The 16,233-nt window shown below is 42.9% G+C and overlaps 1 protein-coding gene across 2 annotated transcripts in view; it reads right to left on the bottom strand.

Annotated features, from left to right (window-relative positions):
- Positions 1 to 16,233, bottom strand: part of RPRD1A (regulation of nuclear pre-mRNA domain containing 1A) — a 199,090-nt gene that overhangs the window by 23,638 nt on the left and 159,219 nt on the right. The window contains exon 7 of one of the 2 annotated variants that reach the window (XM_083188388.1): positions 10,212 to 10,593. The exons of the other annotated variant lie outside the window; for it this stretch is intronic. Coding sequence (XP_083044514.1) covers positions 10,552 to 10,593 — 42 coding nt within the window. The 3' untranslated portion in view covers positions 10,212 to 10,551. Of the gene's footprint in view, positions 1 to 10,211; positions 10,594 to 16,233 lie in introns of those variants that run through there. 2 annotated transcript variants of the gene reach the window in all.

The following is a 16,233-nucleotide window of genomic DNA, read 5'->3' as shown; positions in this document are numbered from 1 at the left end:
ATGTCTCTCACATCATTTATTTTGAAATTTTAATTCATAACCATTTTTTTTAGATTTACGTTAACTTTTGGTTTATTTATTGTCATTTGTCGATGCTTTATATGCAAATTTTAATAGATCAATAAAAGATAATCTTTTTATAATCACAGTATTGGTAATTGTGCTCTCAAACACTAGTGGGACAAGTTTTGTTGGGTTCAAACAGACTGACACCATTAGGTGGGGATGCGGTCATTTGGTCTACAGCATTATGGTAGACAGTCATTAGGTCGACATGGGAAAAGGTCAACATAGGTCTAGGTCGACATAGGAAAAGGTTGACATGGTTCTAGTTCGACAGTGGTCTACATGGGGTTTTTCACAGTTTTTTGAGCCAACATGTGCTCAAAAAAAATGTCATGCCCTACCATCCACTAGGGAACGGTGGGAGAATAAAATAGTGTGCCGAGCGTAGTGAGGCACCGTTTCCTAGACGCATAGTGATCGCAGCGAGCGATGCACTTTAAACTGTGTCCATGTTGACATTCAGGTAGAAAAAACTGTGAAAAACCCCATGTCGACCTAGACATTTTTGACCTAATGACTGTCGACCATCATGCTGTAGACCAAATGATCCCAACCCCGTGAGGTGTACCCCAGTACTTTCCCATATTCTGCAAGGTATTAGTAGTATACCTAATATACACTCTGCCTCCCAAACATTAGCACAGTCCACAGCACAGCAGCTTCCCACCACCCTGCCCTCAAATGTCATAAACCATATTAAAAAATCAATAAGAATCCAAAAGGAAAGGTACAATCAATTATAAAAACACCTATATGGGTAAAATAGTAGAACAATAATAATGAATAATTATTAGAAGGGAGTATAAAAATTAACATTATCTGAACTCCGTAATACTGTATATGGTATCAACAACATTCATGAAGTATAACTTTCCCTAAATGATACATTTGTACAGGCTTCTGTAACTTTTCTCTTCTCTCCCCCCACCCCCTACCCTCCCTTTCCACTTATCTTCAGTGTTCTAAGGGTTTATTTCTAAAATATTTTATTTTTGGAGAAAAAGATAAACATGTTTTCTTGATGTTTATTGTGACTTGCTACTGTTTATTTTACAAAATATAAAGTTAAAAAATCTATATGTTCCTCTAAGAAAGGTTTTTTTTGGTTGTCCATATATTGACCTAGGTCAGTGATGGCTAGCCTTGACACTCCAGCTGTTGTTGAACTACACATCCCAGCATGCCCTGCTCCAGTTTTACTATTTGTCCATACTAAAACTGATTCAGGGCATGCTAGGATGCGTAGTTCAACAACAGCTGGAGTGTCAAGGTTAGCCATCACTGGCCTAGGTCAATATATGGACAACCAATCAGAATCTACTTCTATTTTATTTTGCACCTTCTAGAAGATAATAGAATCTGATTGCTTGCCGATAGCAACATCCCATCTAAAACAGAACTCCCATCTTAGTAAATAAACCTCATGGTATAAAAAAAATTGTATGGGCTATACAGATTCTTGAGTTGTTGGAAATAGTATAAACTGCCTCCAGGGTCAAAGATGTTCTGTATAGCTGCAAACCCTTTTTGTTTCCACAACAGGTAATGTGAAATTGTGAGGGGGGAAATTCAAAACATTTGAGTCTAAATGCTTATGAATAAAAGTCCATTCCAGGGCCTGTAAAGGTTCTAGGTGCCCTAGGCTAATACACATGTATCTCCCCTTGTAATGCTGCTAAACACCCGTGTATGGGTGCTCAGTGACTTCCCATTCATACTGTTTAGATGCATGTAACAAAGGTTATACAACTGGCATGTATGATCTAAAGCTTTTGGTGTTGAAGGAGACTTTGGCTTTAGGCTGCCCAGCTGGCACTGTAGCACAATGTACATAAAGTAATGGTACCATCAGTAAGTTACATTGGTACAGCCATCTGGCAGTCATCTAAAGAACTTTACCCCCCACAGTACATTGGGACAGGTGATAGCGAACAAACATTGAATAATTTAGGCCTTCATTTTATTCCTGGGATGTCACCTGTAAGGTGCCCCCAAATCAAAGAGCCAGAGGTTGCAGCCTTATCAGTCTATTGGTTAATCATACTGTTGCACGCAGCAGGCGTGCAGCGGGGAGGATGGGGCTGCGCTCCCTTCCGGCCACCTGTTCTTCCGGGTCTAGCGTCAGGTTGCCAGGCAACCAGAGACGCCAGAGAACAGAGCGGCTGGACGCAGTTTCCGCCCTCTCATCTCCCGGCAACCAGGGACGCCGGAATGCGGCCGGGGAACTGCCCCCTCACGGCGGCGCCGTTGCCTAGCAACGGCTGACGCCGCCAGGTTAAATAAAAGCACGGCCTCTATAAGGCCAAATAGCAGGCGGACCACAGGTGTCCGAGGGGCTGATAATTAAGGCTGGGCTCAGCTGGGATTGGCCACAGCATTCCTTTTAAGGGAGCCAGCCCAGTATCCCCTGCCGGTGATAGCTTCTGCTGACTCTTTCCACCTGCCTCAGCTCATTCCTGTGCTCCCTGTGGTTCTTCCCAGTGGAACGCTGTTCCTTCCGTTCTCCTGGTTCCGTGAGTTGCCCCAGCAGGGGGTTATATTTTGTTCCTTTATTCATTCCCTGCCTTGTTTATTCATTTCCTGCCGGTCAGGCTATTCTCTGTTTGTTGTGGGGCCTAGCAGGCATTTCCTTCCTGCTTTCCGTTCCCACGGGGCATCCCACTCCTTGGTTCTCCTTTATTGTGTATTTGCTTTTGTTGTTTGGTTTTATGGTGTCTGCGACAGGTGTCGCAAGTCGTAGTGACTAGGTCGCTGGTGCTTAGTGGCGTTAGCCAGGGTCCGGCAAGCCGCCGTTTGGTTAAACTTCAGTTAGGTTCCTTAGTTAGTTTGTCCGGTTGACTGTACCCTGGGGGGGTCCCCGGCTCCTTGTCCGTACCTAACACCTGGCTGTACCGGAGTTAGGGCGGGCTTAATTCGCCCTTCCAAACGTGACGGCTACAGGCGAAGACTAGAGCACCTGCAGGAGTCGGTCACCCAGCCTGGGGGGTACAACAGAGTCAGAATAGGGTTTTGCTGCGGCTGTCCTGAACAGCAGTCCCGGCTGCGGGGTAACACCCGATACCTAACACAGGCACCGGTCCATTCCCTGTATATATCCATAAAAATAAGCTGTTTGATCCCTTGCAACAATTTTGAACAAGTTAAATGAAGCAGAGCAAGGCATATAGAGCAAACAACTCCTCTTCTATGTAGTTTTGAAATTAGTTTGGTTTAGACACCAATCCGAGATGTACCCGAAGGCTGCAGCACAAGAAAAGGTAAAGATATCTGGAAGGCCTACCCCTTGGGTTTTTTGGGGAAAAGTAGACGATTCCTGTCAATTGCAGTTTTTTTTTTTTTACAGTTCTACAAAAAGTAGAATTATGCTAATTTAAGGAATAGGACACTTTTGATAACAGCCACCCTACCCAGCAATAAAAGAGGAAGCAAAATCCAATTATTAATTTTATGTAAATCTTTATTAATACTTTATAAGAAATTAGCTGAATAGATTTGTCGGATTGTTGGAGTGGTAAAAATACTGACGTATTTGAATCTCAAAGAAATGACTCTGGAAAGGAGTAAACATTGAGGCACCAATTCAGTTGTAGATATTGGGAGTACTTTGGATTTACTAACATTTATTTTGTAACTGGCAAATTAACTAAAGGTTGCAATGAGTTGCAGAATGGCTGGGATGGAGGGGACATGAAATAAACAGCAACACATTGCCATCAAATATTGATAATCTAAGTTATGGTATGACCACCCTGCTACCCGGAAATTGGGGGAATGATCTCAAGGAAATTGCTAAAGGTTTCAAAACTAAGTGGTGAAAAGGGCCAACCTTGTCTGGTGCCTTGTTTAATTAGATGGGGCAGAGATATACTTATTAACCATAATTTGAGAAGAAGAGACTGAGTTTAATGTACAAATGAGTGCCAAAAACTAGTAGGGGAAACCAAACCTGCGGAGAGACTCATAAAGGTGATCCCACACTACTAAATCAAATGCTACAGTATTTCTATGTCATGAAGGTCATTTATATTAACATCTTTAAAATGATGAATAACATGTACTTTGCAGCTATTAACTCCAGTCGGGTCAGGGTATACCAGACTGGGGGTCACCAATTTAGGTATCAATTAAAATAGGTATCACTTCAAATATCAATTAAATTTGGTCTTTGGCTAAACAAGGAAATGCGATCTCAAAATGCTGACTTGTTGGTCAGATTAGTGAGACTCTGTGAATATAATTTAGAGTAGAAACAATGTAAAATATGCAATATTGCAGAGCCTAAAGTCTGTATTGAGCCTGAATCATCAGTTAAGGCCAGGATGGCTGAGCTAGTTCTGTATCCACAAAGCAGGTTACTATTCTTGTTACCTTGTAAGTGAAGTTGAGCATCATTGAGAGATGGTGACAGCTACAGATAAAATATGGAAAAAAAACATCCCATACATCCCATTGTTAATGTTACTGTTAACTGTTATTAAGCAGCTGTGCTTTAGAATTTATTAAAAAATAAATTGTTACTAGTAGATTGTGTTAAAGGAGGAGCCCTTCAATGGAACATCTCAACTAAATGCTAAGTAGAACTTTAACTAAACATGAGACAAAAGACTAACGTAAATATAAAACATAAAAAAAAAGAAAAACCCAATATTGGACAAATTGTGAGTATAAAAGACCTAAGTTATACTTAAAACCTAAAAAACACAATATGATGAGAGATAATTATATAGGTAGAGTTGGTCCTCATTTGGGCTCCACACTAGAAAATGATTGTCTATTCAAAAGTCAAAGTTTCTCTATCTAGTTGATGCCGACACGTTTCTAGCATCCCATGCTCTTTGGAGCCTACCAATATGTTACGTATATCCAGAAGAACACTCGGTTTTCAACACCAGTGGCTCACAATTTTGCTTACTGTGTATGAGTGTGTCCCTTTGAATTTAAAATTATTTTGATACAAATATATTACTTGATCAATATTTGAAAGCTCATATGCAATATTTTATTTAATTTGTTTTTATTTTATTGTGTGCATATAATTTATATATCCATATCTTTTCAGAGTATATATTATGAATAAATGTAATGTGGGGATATAACCAGCACTTATGGGTCATTTATTTGTATGTGTCATTCTTTTAGGGATTAAATTATTTTAGAAAGTGAGATTGGGAACAAGAACACAAACTGCAGGAGGTTTTACATATATTCAATAATTTTTTTTTACTTCAATTTTAATTTATAGTGGGAGTTTGATCAGACTATCAACGCTTCAATGGACAAAAAACACTGCTAAGTAAGAATTCTTTTAAAAATAGAACTGAAATAGTTTATTTTATCAATTAGCAAAGTGAATGTACAAAAGATAAATTCAACATTTGATGTGGCCACCGTTTGCCTTCAAAACAACACATTCTTCTAGGTACCCTTAGGCTGGTTTCACACCCTCCGGCTCCTGCCGGACGGTGAAATCCTGCATGACCAGGGAGCCGTGCCGCACACAGTAGTTTATCATGGAGGGGATGGCCACAGCCCGGCAGCCGTCCCTTCCAGTGGCGGGATCCGGCTGCAGCCATGCGGCCGGGCCGTGGCCGTCCCGTGTGAATGGACACAATAGTGTCCATTCACAACTAATGTGTGCGGCATGGCTCCAGGGCCGTGCAGGATTTCACCGTCCGGCAGGAGCCGGAGTGTGTGAAACCAGCCTAACACACAGTTTTTGAAGAAACTTGGCAGGTAGTTTGTTCCAAATGGGTGTGGCATGACTACCAGACAATCAATATACCGACATTGGAATCCCAACTGCCAGTGCGCCAACAAGGAGGCGAGTGCAACAAAGCCCCTTGCGTGCTCGGTGGCTCACCAGATGTTCTGTTCTCCCTCTATGGGGGTGGTGGACCCCCACAAGGGAGAATAGCCCCTGTTAGTCAGGATCCCCCGTCAGAGCACCGGCAGTCAGGATTCCGATGTTGGTATACAGACTGTCAGGATCCCAATTGTCGGGCAGTCATCCAACACCCTTTTCAAACATCTTGGAGAAATAACCACATATCTTCTGCTGATGTAGGCTTCCTCAAATCCTTTTGTCTCTTTATGTAATCATAGACAATGATGGTAAGATAGTTCTTAAAGAGTGTGGGGCAGATGTATTTTAGCGGCACTTATCGTGCAGCTATAATACTTCCTCCTTCGCCTCATTAGCGACGCGAAGCTGGTGGGGAGACTGACAAGATGTATTAACATCTTGTCCGCCGAAGCGGGGGAGCGCTAACTTCCCCCTCTGGCGATGTCCCCTCCTAGAGATAGCGCATCAGTTTACACTGATGCGCTTATAGACAGGTGGGGTGGGACACCCTGCGCTTAGTAACCAAAATAAAATCAAGATGAAATTCCAAATATAAGTAAAAATAAAGAATAAAATTGCCTTACGCCGTAATTTGGTAAAACAAAAAGTGATAATTTATTTAAACTGGTATAGTGCACAATTAGCACAACATTTAAAAAATGATATTCTGGTAGCTCACCATTATGACAATCCTAGTAGAGTATTAATCTAAAACATCTAGTACCGGTATACAAGTGAACACATTAGGACTGGGGAACACAAACAAGACAATACATGCAAAAGTCCATTACCGGTTTCCTGGTGCAGCAACAGCTAAATATGACTCCTTTGGTGGAAGTGTACAAATGTCAAATAAGCGTGAGTACCTGGTATTCCAAGGTGCAGGGGTGTCTGCCGGCAGACTTACCCTTCTATGCCGTGTGTATGCAGCGGCAGTAGCAGGGTATCCACAAACATAAACTAGTTTCGCCCAAAGGCTTCCTCAGGATGGTGTGAGGGAGATGCAGTTAAAATCCCGGCGGTCGGGATCCCGGCGTTCAGAATCCCGACCGCCAAAATCCCGCCACTTTCTCCCTCCGGGGGTGTCGTGGACACCCCCGGAGGGAGAATAAATTAGTGTAGCGAGGCACCGGGCCCGCTGCGTGGCGAGCGCAGCGAGCCCGCAAGGGGGGGTGGGGCGATGCACGTCCCCCCCTTGTCGGGATTTCGGCGTCGGGATTTTGAACACCGGGATCCCGACCGCCGGGATTTCATACTGAATCCGTGTGAGGAAGCCTTTGGGCGAAACTAGTTGATGTTTGTGGATAATACTCTATTAGGATTGTCATAATGGTAAACTACCAGAATATAATTTTTTAAATGTTGTGCTAATTGTGCACGATACCAGTTTAAATAAATGATCACTTTCTGTTTTACCAAATTACGGCGTAAGGCAATTTTATTCTTTATTTTACTTATATTTGTAATTTCATCTTGATTTTATTTTGGTTACTAAGCACAGGGTGTCCCACCCCCACCTGTCTATACTCACATCTATCCGGTATTAAGTAGTGTACCCGTACACCCAGCTGCTATAACCAGAATAACAGGTCTGTGGCGCAGTATTCTCACCACCCACTCGAAACCTATACACTGATGCGCTGTCTCCTGTCCCCCGGCCGGCTGCACTGGATCTCGCTGCTCACGCGTGAACTCCAGCGCAGCCCAGACCTAACAGCAGGGACAGCGCTGTCCCTGCTGTTTAGATAGGGCTTCGCCAGCCTGCTGCTGGCGAAGCCAAAAGCAGCAGCGGGTGGAACAGCCAGCGATGCTGACCGTTCATACATTTGGCCTGCTATTATTTAGATAGCAGCGCCGATATGGACAGGGGCGCATAGCACCCCTGTCCATTACTGCACGCTGGCGCCATCATACATGGGGGAGAAGCGGTATCAGTGCACATAACGTGCGCTGATACCCTTCTCCCCCATATTGTCTGATCATACATTTGCCCCATTGACTGTAAGTTTGAAGTTTTGCTGCAGAATAAACTTGGAAGCAATCAGAAACTTCCCTGATGGTATTCCATGATAGATAACATTTATATGTATTTCTCAGCAATAATGACACCATTAATCCTGACCAAAGCCTCAGCTTCATTGCTAAAATGCAGCACCAAACTCCACCATACTTGATTGTTGCCTGCACACTCTCATTATTGTACTACTTACAAAATATCCTTTGCCAACCTCTGTGTCTATGGTTCTCAACATTGCCTGTTTATTTGTGCTTCTTTAACAAGCTTTAACAGCATAACTTGAAACCCCAGTCAGTTTTGAAATCTTTGCCTGGGGGAGTCCTTGCTGATGCGGTATCAGTACTTTGTGTCTTGTTGGTGTGCCATGGTGTTTGACCAGTAACAGGAAATGGTCTGCCTTTGTAGCAGAGATTGTATGTTCCTTACCTAGTTTTAAGCCTCAAACAGCTGTTTCTGTTTCAACTTACATATGAAAATAATGATCATTATCACCTGTTTGGAATGATTGGTTAGTCATACACCTGCCTATAATCCTACAAAATCCCGGACTTTGTGCAAGTGTACCAAGAAAACCTGATGATGTTTTGAAGGCAAGGAAGGTCACACCATATACTGATTTAATACCTCTTCTGTTCACTGGCTTTGAATTTTAACAATTATATTTTTTAAAACAATCTTACTTTGCAGCATTTTTTACACACATGATTTGTTCCTATTTTTTTATCCTCTCACACTGATCACCCATCCTTATATATTTTTATTGCGGTGTCATCTATGGCACTAACCTTGACACCTAGAGTAGGAAGGGTCTTCTATATACATCTAATTTGAAAAGTAGAATCTGTATCACTTTGGGGGTTTTCTAGTCCATTCTTTCTGACAAAATCCTTCTTAGATGGACAAAACCATGTGCACTGCGGGTGGGGCAGATGTAACTTGTGCAGAGAGAATTAGATTTGGGTGGGGTTTTTCTTCAAAGTGAGATCTATATTGAAGTGTAAAATCATGCAGTCAGTATTTTCCCTGCACAGAAACAAAATAACTCACCCAAATCTAATTCTCTCTGCACATGTTACATCTGCCCCCCTGCAGTGCACATGGTTTTGTCCATCTAAGAAGGATTTTGTCAGAAAGAATGAACTAGAATAAACCCCTTTATGAGGTTTGAGAATATTGTCTGTGGGGGACATCTACATGGAAAAGAAGGTCATACAATCACGGATACACATTATGCTGATTAAAGTGAACAACTGGTGATCAAATTTCACTAATTAATCTCAGGGTCAATTACATACCTCCCAACATTACCCTCTCCACGAGGGACACATTGCTCTGTTCCTGGACTTCCCTCTTAATTATGATTGCCCTCACCTGTGGTGAACAGGGTAATTGATGAGAAAAATGTTTCACCACAGGTGATGGCAATCAATACTTAAGAGGGAAGTCCAGGAACAGAGCATTTTGTCCCTCCTGGAGAGGGTAATGTTGGGAGGTATGCAATTATAAAGTAAATATGTGGGTAGATTCAAGATGTAATGTAGTAAATGTTTGAGTAACAATTGAGCCACATAGCAGATGGCCTGCTGTGGCTTTTTCTTATACTTTTAATAACTTAGTTGTACCTTTATGCATCTTGAAGTATGAAGCACAGACAAAACACATTGGGATGCCAATGGTTTGAACAGATACACTGTAAGTCTTATGTTTGCCGCTAACTATATGTCTGTTTTGTGTGCGCTTTAAATGGATGTTAAGTCTATTTAAATCATTAAGTATCTAATTATTATGACAAAGAAGGTCAACGGACGAAAAAGGTTGAAAATGCATTAGGTCGACAGGTTAAAATGGCTGAAAGGATCAAAAGGTCAACTCACACAAAAAGTCTAGATGGGTTTTTTTTGTGTCTGTTAACATAGGTCAACATGGACACTGTATAAGTATACTGCTGCACTCGCCATATTCCCCCTCCACATCCACTGGGGTGGTAATGTATGAACAAGTCCTTTTTTTTAAAAGAAAATTGAAAAACGCATGTTAACATTTTGACCATGTAGACCTAATGCATGTTGACCTTGTTCATGTGTTGACCTATTTCCTGACGACCAATTGTGGTCAACCTAATGACTGTCCACCTAAACCTACCGGATATATAACAAGCTGGGCGTTCCTCTGGGAACGCAGACAGGCCGATGCCTGATCGGGGTAGGCGGCTGGTGTCACATGACTTTACTATTACTCATGGTAGCATTTTTACATCTAAAGTTGGAACCAAAGAATGATTTCCCATTTAGGAGTTACTACCTGTACTTTATTACATACTGTAATGTAAACATTTTATATTTACTGAAATGCAGTAAGAACACCAACTACAACAAGAAGAGGCCCGCTTTTACGGGGCAATTGAATTGGGCGTTAGAATGCAATTTGGACTTACAGATGCCTATGTGAGAGTATCTGGTTTATGAATCACATCCGGCCTTCCACTTCCTTGCTGTAATGCATTTAGGTTTTTGTTTTTTTTTAAGGGAATTTCAAACAAAATTTCAAAACAGAGGAACAATCATTGACTGGAGAAGAACATTTGAAACAATTTAAAATATATACTAAAGTCTCGAAACACACAGGTTCAGAAATATTTGTAAGAAGTTGAATGCAAAGGCCAGTGGGTCTAGAGGGAAGCAGAAATACATTACATTTGACAAATTCCATAGAACCCTGTGTTTTGGTATAGAATACAGTACTGTATATATTAAATAATAAAAAATATATTTCCTTTAGGTTGGACTACACACTGTGTTTTAGCAGGAGGCAGTTGAACAGGAGCGGTTTAGCAGGATGCTGCTTCTTGTGTTCACACATGTGGACACATTTTGTTTTAGCAGAATGCTGTTGAACTGGAACTTTTTGGCAGTGAAAACCTTCTTGTGTTCGCATAATAGGGGCTATTCTGGTTGATTCTTTCGGATGCGAATTTGCATCCTTTCGATTCAACCAGAAACCACCGTGCAAATAATGGTAAGCCAGCCCACCACTGCGTCTGCATGGCATGCGGATGGATGATTTATATATACATTTATTCGCATGCCAGTAGGAACCTCCCACATCTTTCGATGGTCACCGACCATTGAAAGATGTGGTGTGCACATGCATATATAAATTGACCCTTAGGTCACTTTTATATGAATGTACGTTCTCGCTGAAATGGGTGGGCAGCTGACATCCATCGATGCCAGCTGGCTGCCCCCGGGGCCCATGTCACCGGATAACTACCATGGGAATGCCCAGCGATTTCATGGGAACGAGGCGTGTACCCTCAGCCCACCACCACCACCCCCCCCACCAACCGTGAGTGCATGCACCCAGCATCTACACATGTGCAGAAGCTAAACATCGCCCGCGTGTGGACGCCTATGCACTAACAAAGAGAATATGGTCCAATGTTTTTGGCAGGAAAAATGGTTGAGGGTCTCCCATATTTTAGCACCAGTACAGGACTCATGGAGCTGGTCCTGGTTCCCAAAATAAGGGCAACAAAATGAGAGGTCCTCCATATTTTAGGGACCAGCACCAGGATCCACTAGCAGGGGGTGTAACCCCATAGCCAGGGGACACTTTTCACCGGTTCCCATGGCCAAAGCATTATCCACCCTTACTAGTCAGCATAGGCCAGGAGTCTTTGGGAGTTTGGGACCCCCCAAATAAAGGGGTCCCCCCTCTCCAGGGCTCCCCAGGCCTGAACTGAAGACTGTGGCTATACCCCACAACCCTGGGTGTTGGTTGCGGGGTTGATAGCTGTTTTAAAAGTAATATTGTGTTTACAGTGGAGCTAAAGATCCCAGCTAGCCTGCCCCACATGCTGGCACTTGGGAGAAGCACAGGTTCCAGCATGTGGGGTATTTAAGGCCCTATAGCCCTCCTCTATAGGATATGTTAAAATTAAAACACACCACCTGTTTTTTAAATATTTTATTTATCTGCTCCTTCACCTATGGATGGCGGCCATTAAGCTCTTTATCATGGCTGCCGCCGCCCCAGGGCTTCCACTAGGATTCTTCATCTGTGTTTTTTACCCGGTGCAGCGGCCTTTTAAGCTCTTTTGCATGGTCGCCACCTCCCAGGACTTCAGCATCTACCTGAGCTCTTCTCAGCTCCTCCTCCGTCGTCGGACTGCCTGCCCCATATTGCGCTGGCTAATATAGCCAGTTCAAGGGATGGGGCATAATGCAGCAAGCCTTAATTGGCTAGTCATGGCCATTTTGAAATATAAAAAGCTGCTGCTCTTAACGCCACAAGGGGACAAGGACCATCAGCGCCGAGGATAATGGATACCCAGACTACTGCTGCTTTGGGACTCCAGGCCACTGCTGTAAATTCTTCCCCTAAAGTAGATGTGTTCACACAGTGTGGTACAGCAAATGTATATGTTCACCTTGAAATCATGCCATACCACATCCTGTCAAATTGCCACATTCTGGGGTAAGACCCTACTGTTGTAGCCCCACTACATGTGTGTGGGCGACCGCACAGGATACCATCTCCCTCCAGATGAGCAAATCCCGCTAAAACCCTACGTGTAGCCCCTGCCTTACATTCGCTCTTGCTTTCAAGGAGGTAAACTTGTAGCCAACAAGTACACCAAGGCAAGAGGAAGTTCTATTTGAAAAGTACACGTATTCCAATACATTTAAGAAACTTCTTAATCTGTAAATTCACAGGCTAGGACAATACTTGTAGAAACATTCCTACAATTGCTTCCAATATGGTACACCATCAAGTTATAGCATGTGCAAAGAGGAGCTATTGATTTCTTAGGGCCTTTAGGTTCCAATTCGAGCTTTACACACCAGTAAATGTGACATATATTGATACGGTTATGCAAGACCTCAAGATCAAGCAAAAAGGGGGAGAGATTGACACAGGAAATTGATAAACAAAGCTATGAATATAAAAATTGTTGGAGTAGGCAATTTGAACTCTGGACTGGAAAAAGAAATCAGCATAACTCCAAGAAATTTTAGTATGGCCCAGAACACAACTTGCAGGACAAAACTTTTATCAAGGTCAGTAACAAGTCATTGTTTCTTGCTCTTCTATAACTGTTGTCAACATAAGTGTTGCATATTCTGTAGACCAATGGTTCTCAAACTTGGTCCTCAGGACCCCACACAATTCACATTTTCCTGGTACACAGGTTTAATCATTACTCACTGACACATTTTCTAAAGGTCCACTAGTGGAGCTAATTATTTCACTTGTGATTCTACAGGACCTGCACGGTGTGGGGTCCTGAGGACCAAATTTGAGGTACTGTACTGTTCTTTGGATGTTGGCACAGCTCACTTTAAAATGTATATGATTATACACACTAACTAAATGTTGTATTCCATTTTTAATATGGGAAAGGCAGATGAGAGATTCTTTTTTTTCCTGTTATTAATAGATTTGAAAGAATACACATTAGGCATCTTTTAAGCTTGAAATGTCAAAAACATTTTATGGTACTTGTGTATTATCACGGCACCCACGAAATCGGCCGCAAATCGCATGCGATTTTGCGGCCGATTTTTCACCTTTTCCGGCCGATTTGCATGCTGTTCCATCATTGTACACCTTGCACTCCCCCGATTTCCATCGTAATGCATCGCAGCATGCCATGCGATGCATGTGAAGCGATTCGATTTGTAATTGTACAATCACCCTGATGGGTGCTTACAATGTTAAATGCACCCCCATTGTCAACACCACCCCCACTATCAACGCCAACCCGAAGCGTGGCGAGCAGTGGCGGTACATGTCCTTTCGACCTTTTCATACCCCCACTATCCACGTCGGCGTGGAGTTGATTTTAGATAGTGTGGCGAGCGCAGCGAGCCCGAAGCGTGGCGAGCGGACACGGAATACATGTAAAGTAATCCGCGTCCGCACGCCATGCTTCAGGTTCGGTGGCTGGCTGCGCTCGACACACTATCTAAAATCAACTCCACGCCGACGTGGATAGTGGGGGTATGAAAAGGTCGGAGGACGCGTACCGCTGCGCTCGCCACGCTTCGGGTTGGCGTTGATAGTGGGGGTGGCGTTAACAATGGGGGTGCATTTAACATTGCGAATCACATCGCATCGCATGCCAGTTGCTGGCATGCAATGCTATGCGATATTTAATTGTACAATCAGGGTCATCGCATAGTACCTGGGGGTGTGCAAGGATGGAATAACATGCAAATCGGCAGGAAATGGCCGAAAATCGAAAAAAAAAATAGGCCGAAAAATCGCATCACAGATCGAATCGGACAAAAAAAAAACCGGCCGGAAATCGTATGCGATATCGTATGCGATTTAGATTAAATCGGGCGCCGTGATAATACACAAGTACCCATTTTATAAATGTATTAACTTTATTTGCGTCATCCAGTCGCACATCATTATATCTTGCTGTATTTTTCCCTACTTCTAATCCTAAACAATCACTGCCACAGTCTAACCCTAACCTCCTTCTCTTGCAACCTATTCCTAACCTCCACAACCCAAGAAGGATAACTCTAATGGTGTGTACACACTTGTACAATGTGCATGAGATTTTGACTATATAGTCAAAATCTCATCTGGATCTCATGCAGATTGTATAGGTTTTAACCCTTGCAATCCCGATGAACGCTTCCGTATCACAGCCAGAAAGTCTTGGCTGCATAGACTATATAGTGCAGATCTGCACTATATAGTCTAAATTGTATGCAGATAGTCTAAATTGTACAAGTGTGTACACCACTTAACCCTCACCCTATTACCTAAACCTAACCCCAAGTGCAGTACTAACCTTCGAGATCCCATTGTCTGTTTTCTGACTGCCAGAATACTGCTATCTTTATTGTCACCAACGGGACCCCATTGTGAGTTAAGTGATCCCAACTGCTAGGATCCACACTAAATTCCCTCCAAATATCTCCCTTTTTTATGGTCCTGTCCTCCCTTTCTTGTTTGCCTCATTTAAATTATCTGGCCATTTGGGCAATCACCTGTTTTATCCTATTACTGGGGGTGATTTGAAATGTACAGATCTGTCCACATACATCCTCTATGCCATGGGTCTTCAACCTGTGGCCCTCCAGATGTTGTGAAACAACATGTTCCAACATGCATTGCCACATTTTTTCCTATAAGAGCATGCCAAAAAACCTCAGGGCATGCTGGGACATGTAGTTCCACAACATCTGGAGGGCCACAGGTTGAAGACCTGTGCTCTAATGCAATACTAGTCGTGTTATACATGAGCTCCTTGTGACTGTGTAGCACCAGTCTTTTTGAGCCAACATGCTGCATTTGATGCCCTACTATCTATTAGGGCATGGAGCAGAGGCAGAACTCTGGGAGGCAATGGAGTCATCTGCCGCCGGGCTCCTGCTCTCAAGGGGGCACCTCTCCACCACTGCCAGTTTAAATCCATTAATTGAAAGCTATCAAAATTGCTTCTGTGGCTGAGTTCTGAAATATATATATATATATATATATATATATATATATATATGTTCTCCCTCTGTTTCTGTATATACATACAGTATATAATATATATTTCATAACAGACTATATATATTTTGAATAACATTGTGTGTGTGTGTGTGGGGGGGGGGGGGGGGGGCACCAAGATTCATCTTGCCTCCGGGCATCTGGGACGAACTTACGCCACTGGCATGGAGGGAGAATAGAATAGTGTGCAGAGCATGGCGAGCAGAGCGAGCCATGCGAGGGGATGTGGCGCACCAACACAGTGCCCATGTTGACATTCCACAAAAAAGATGCGAAAAATCCATGTTGATCTTTTGACTGTCGACCTTCCCAAGGTCGGTATAATGTGTGTGTCAACCTAAGGCCCCTGTCGACTTAAAGCCATGTCAACCTTTGTCATGTATAGACAAAGCAACATTCCATATGAAATACAACTCCCATTTTAGTAAATTCCCCCTTATGTCTTACCACCCAATAGGCTGACCAGATTATCCTGCTGCCCTCTTTTGGTTAAAATCTCATTAATCTGTAGAATGTGTCAGTTAAGAATGAATGCAGCACATGTTTGAAAATGAGAGTTAAGCTCCATACACACAGATTGGTCAATAATCGATATATATCGCTCAGTAACCTGTTTTCATCAGTGACCATCGATGCTCACTGATGAAAACTAAACACTCTGCCGGAGGAAACCGCTGGTCTCTGGGAAACCGTGAGGGAGAAGCTTCTGATCACTTCAGGACTGGCCGCGGGAGAGTCGCTCAGTGACCATATCCATGGCGAGTCATGCTGAAATCACCCCGTGTGTAAG

This window comes from Crinia signifera, chromosome 5, assembly GCF_055691185.1.
Source record: "Crinia signifera chromosome 5, ASM5569118v1, whole genome shotgun sequence".
NCBI classification, from domain to species: Eukaryota; Metazoa; Chordata; class Amphibia; order Anura; family Myobatrachidae; genus Crinia; species Crinia signifera.
The sequence above is the reverse complement of the archived record's forward strand: the minus strand, read 5'-3'. Positions and strand labels throughout refer to the sequence as shown.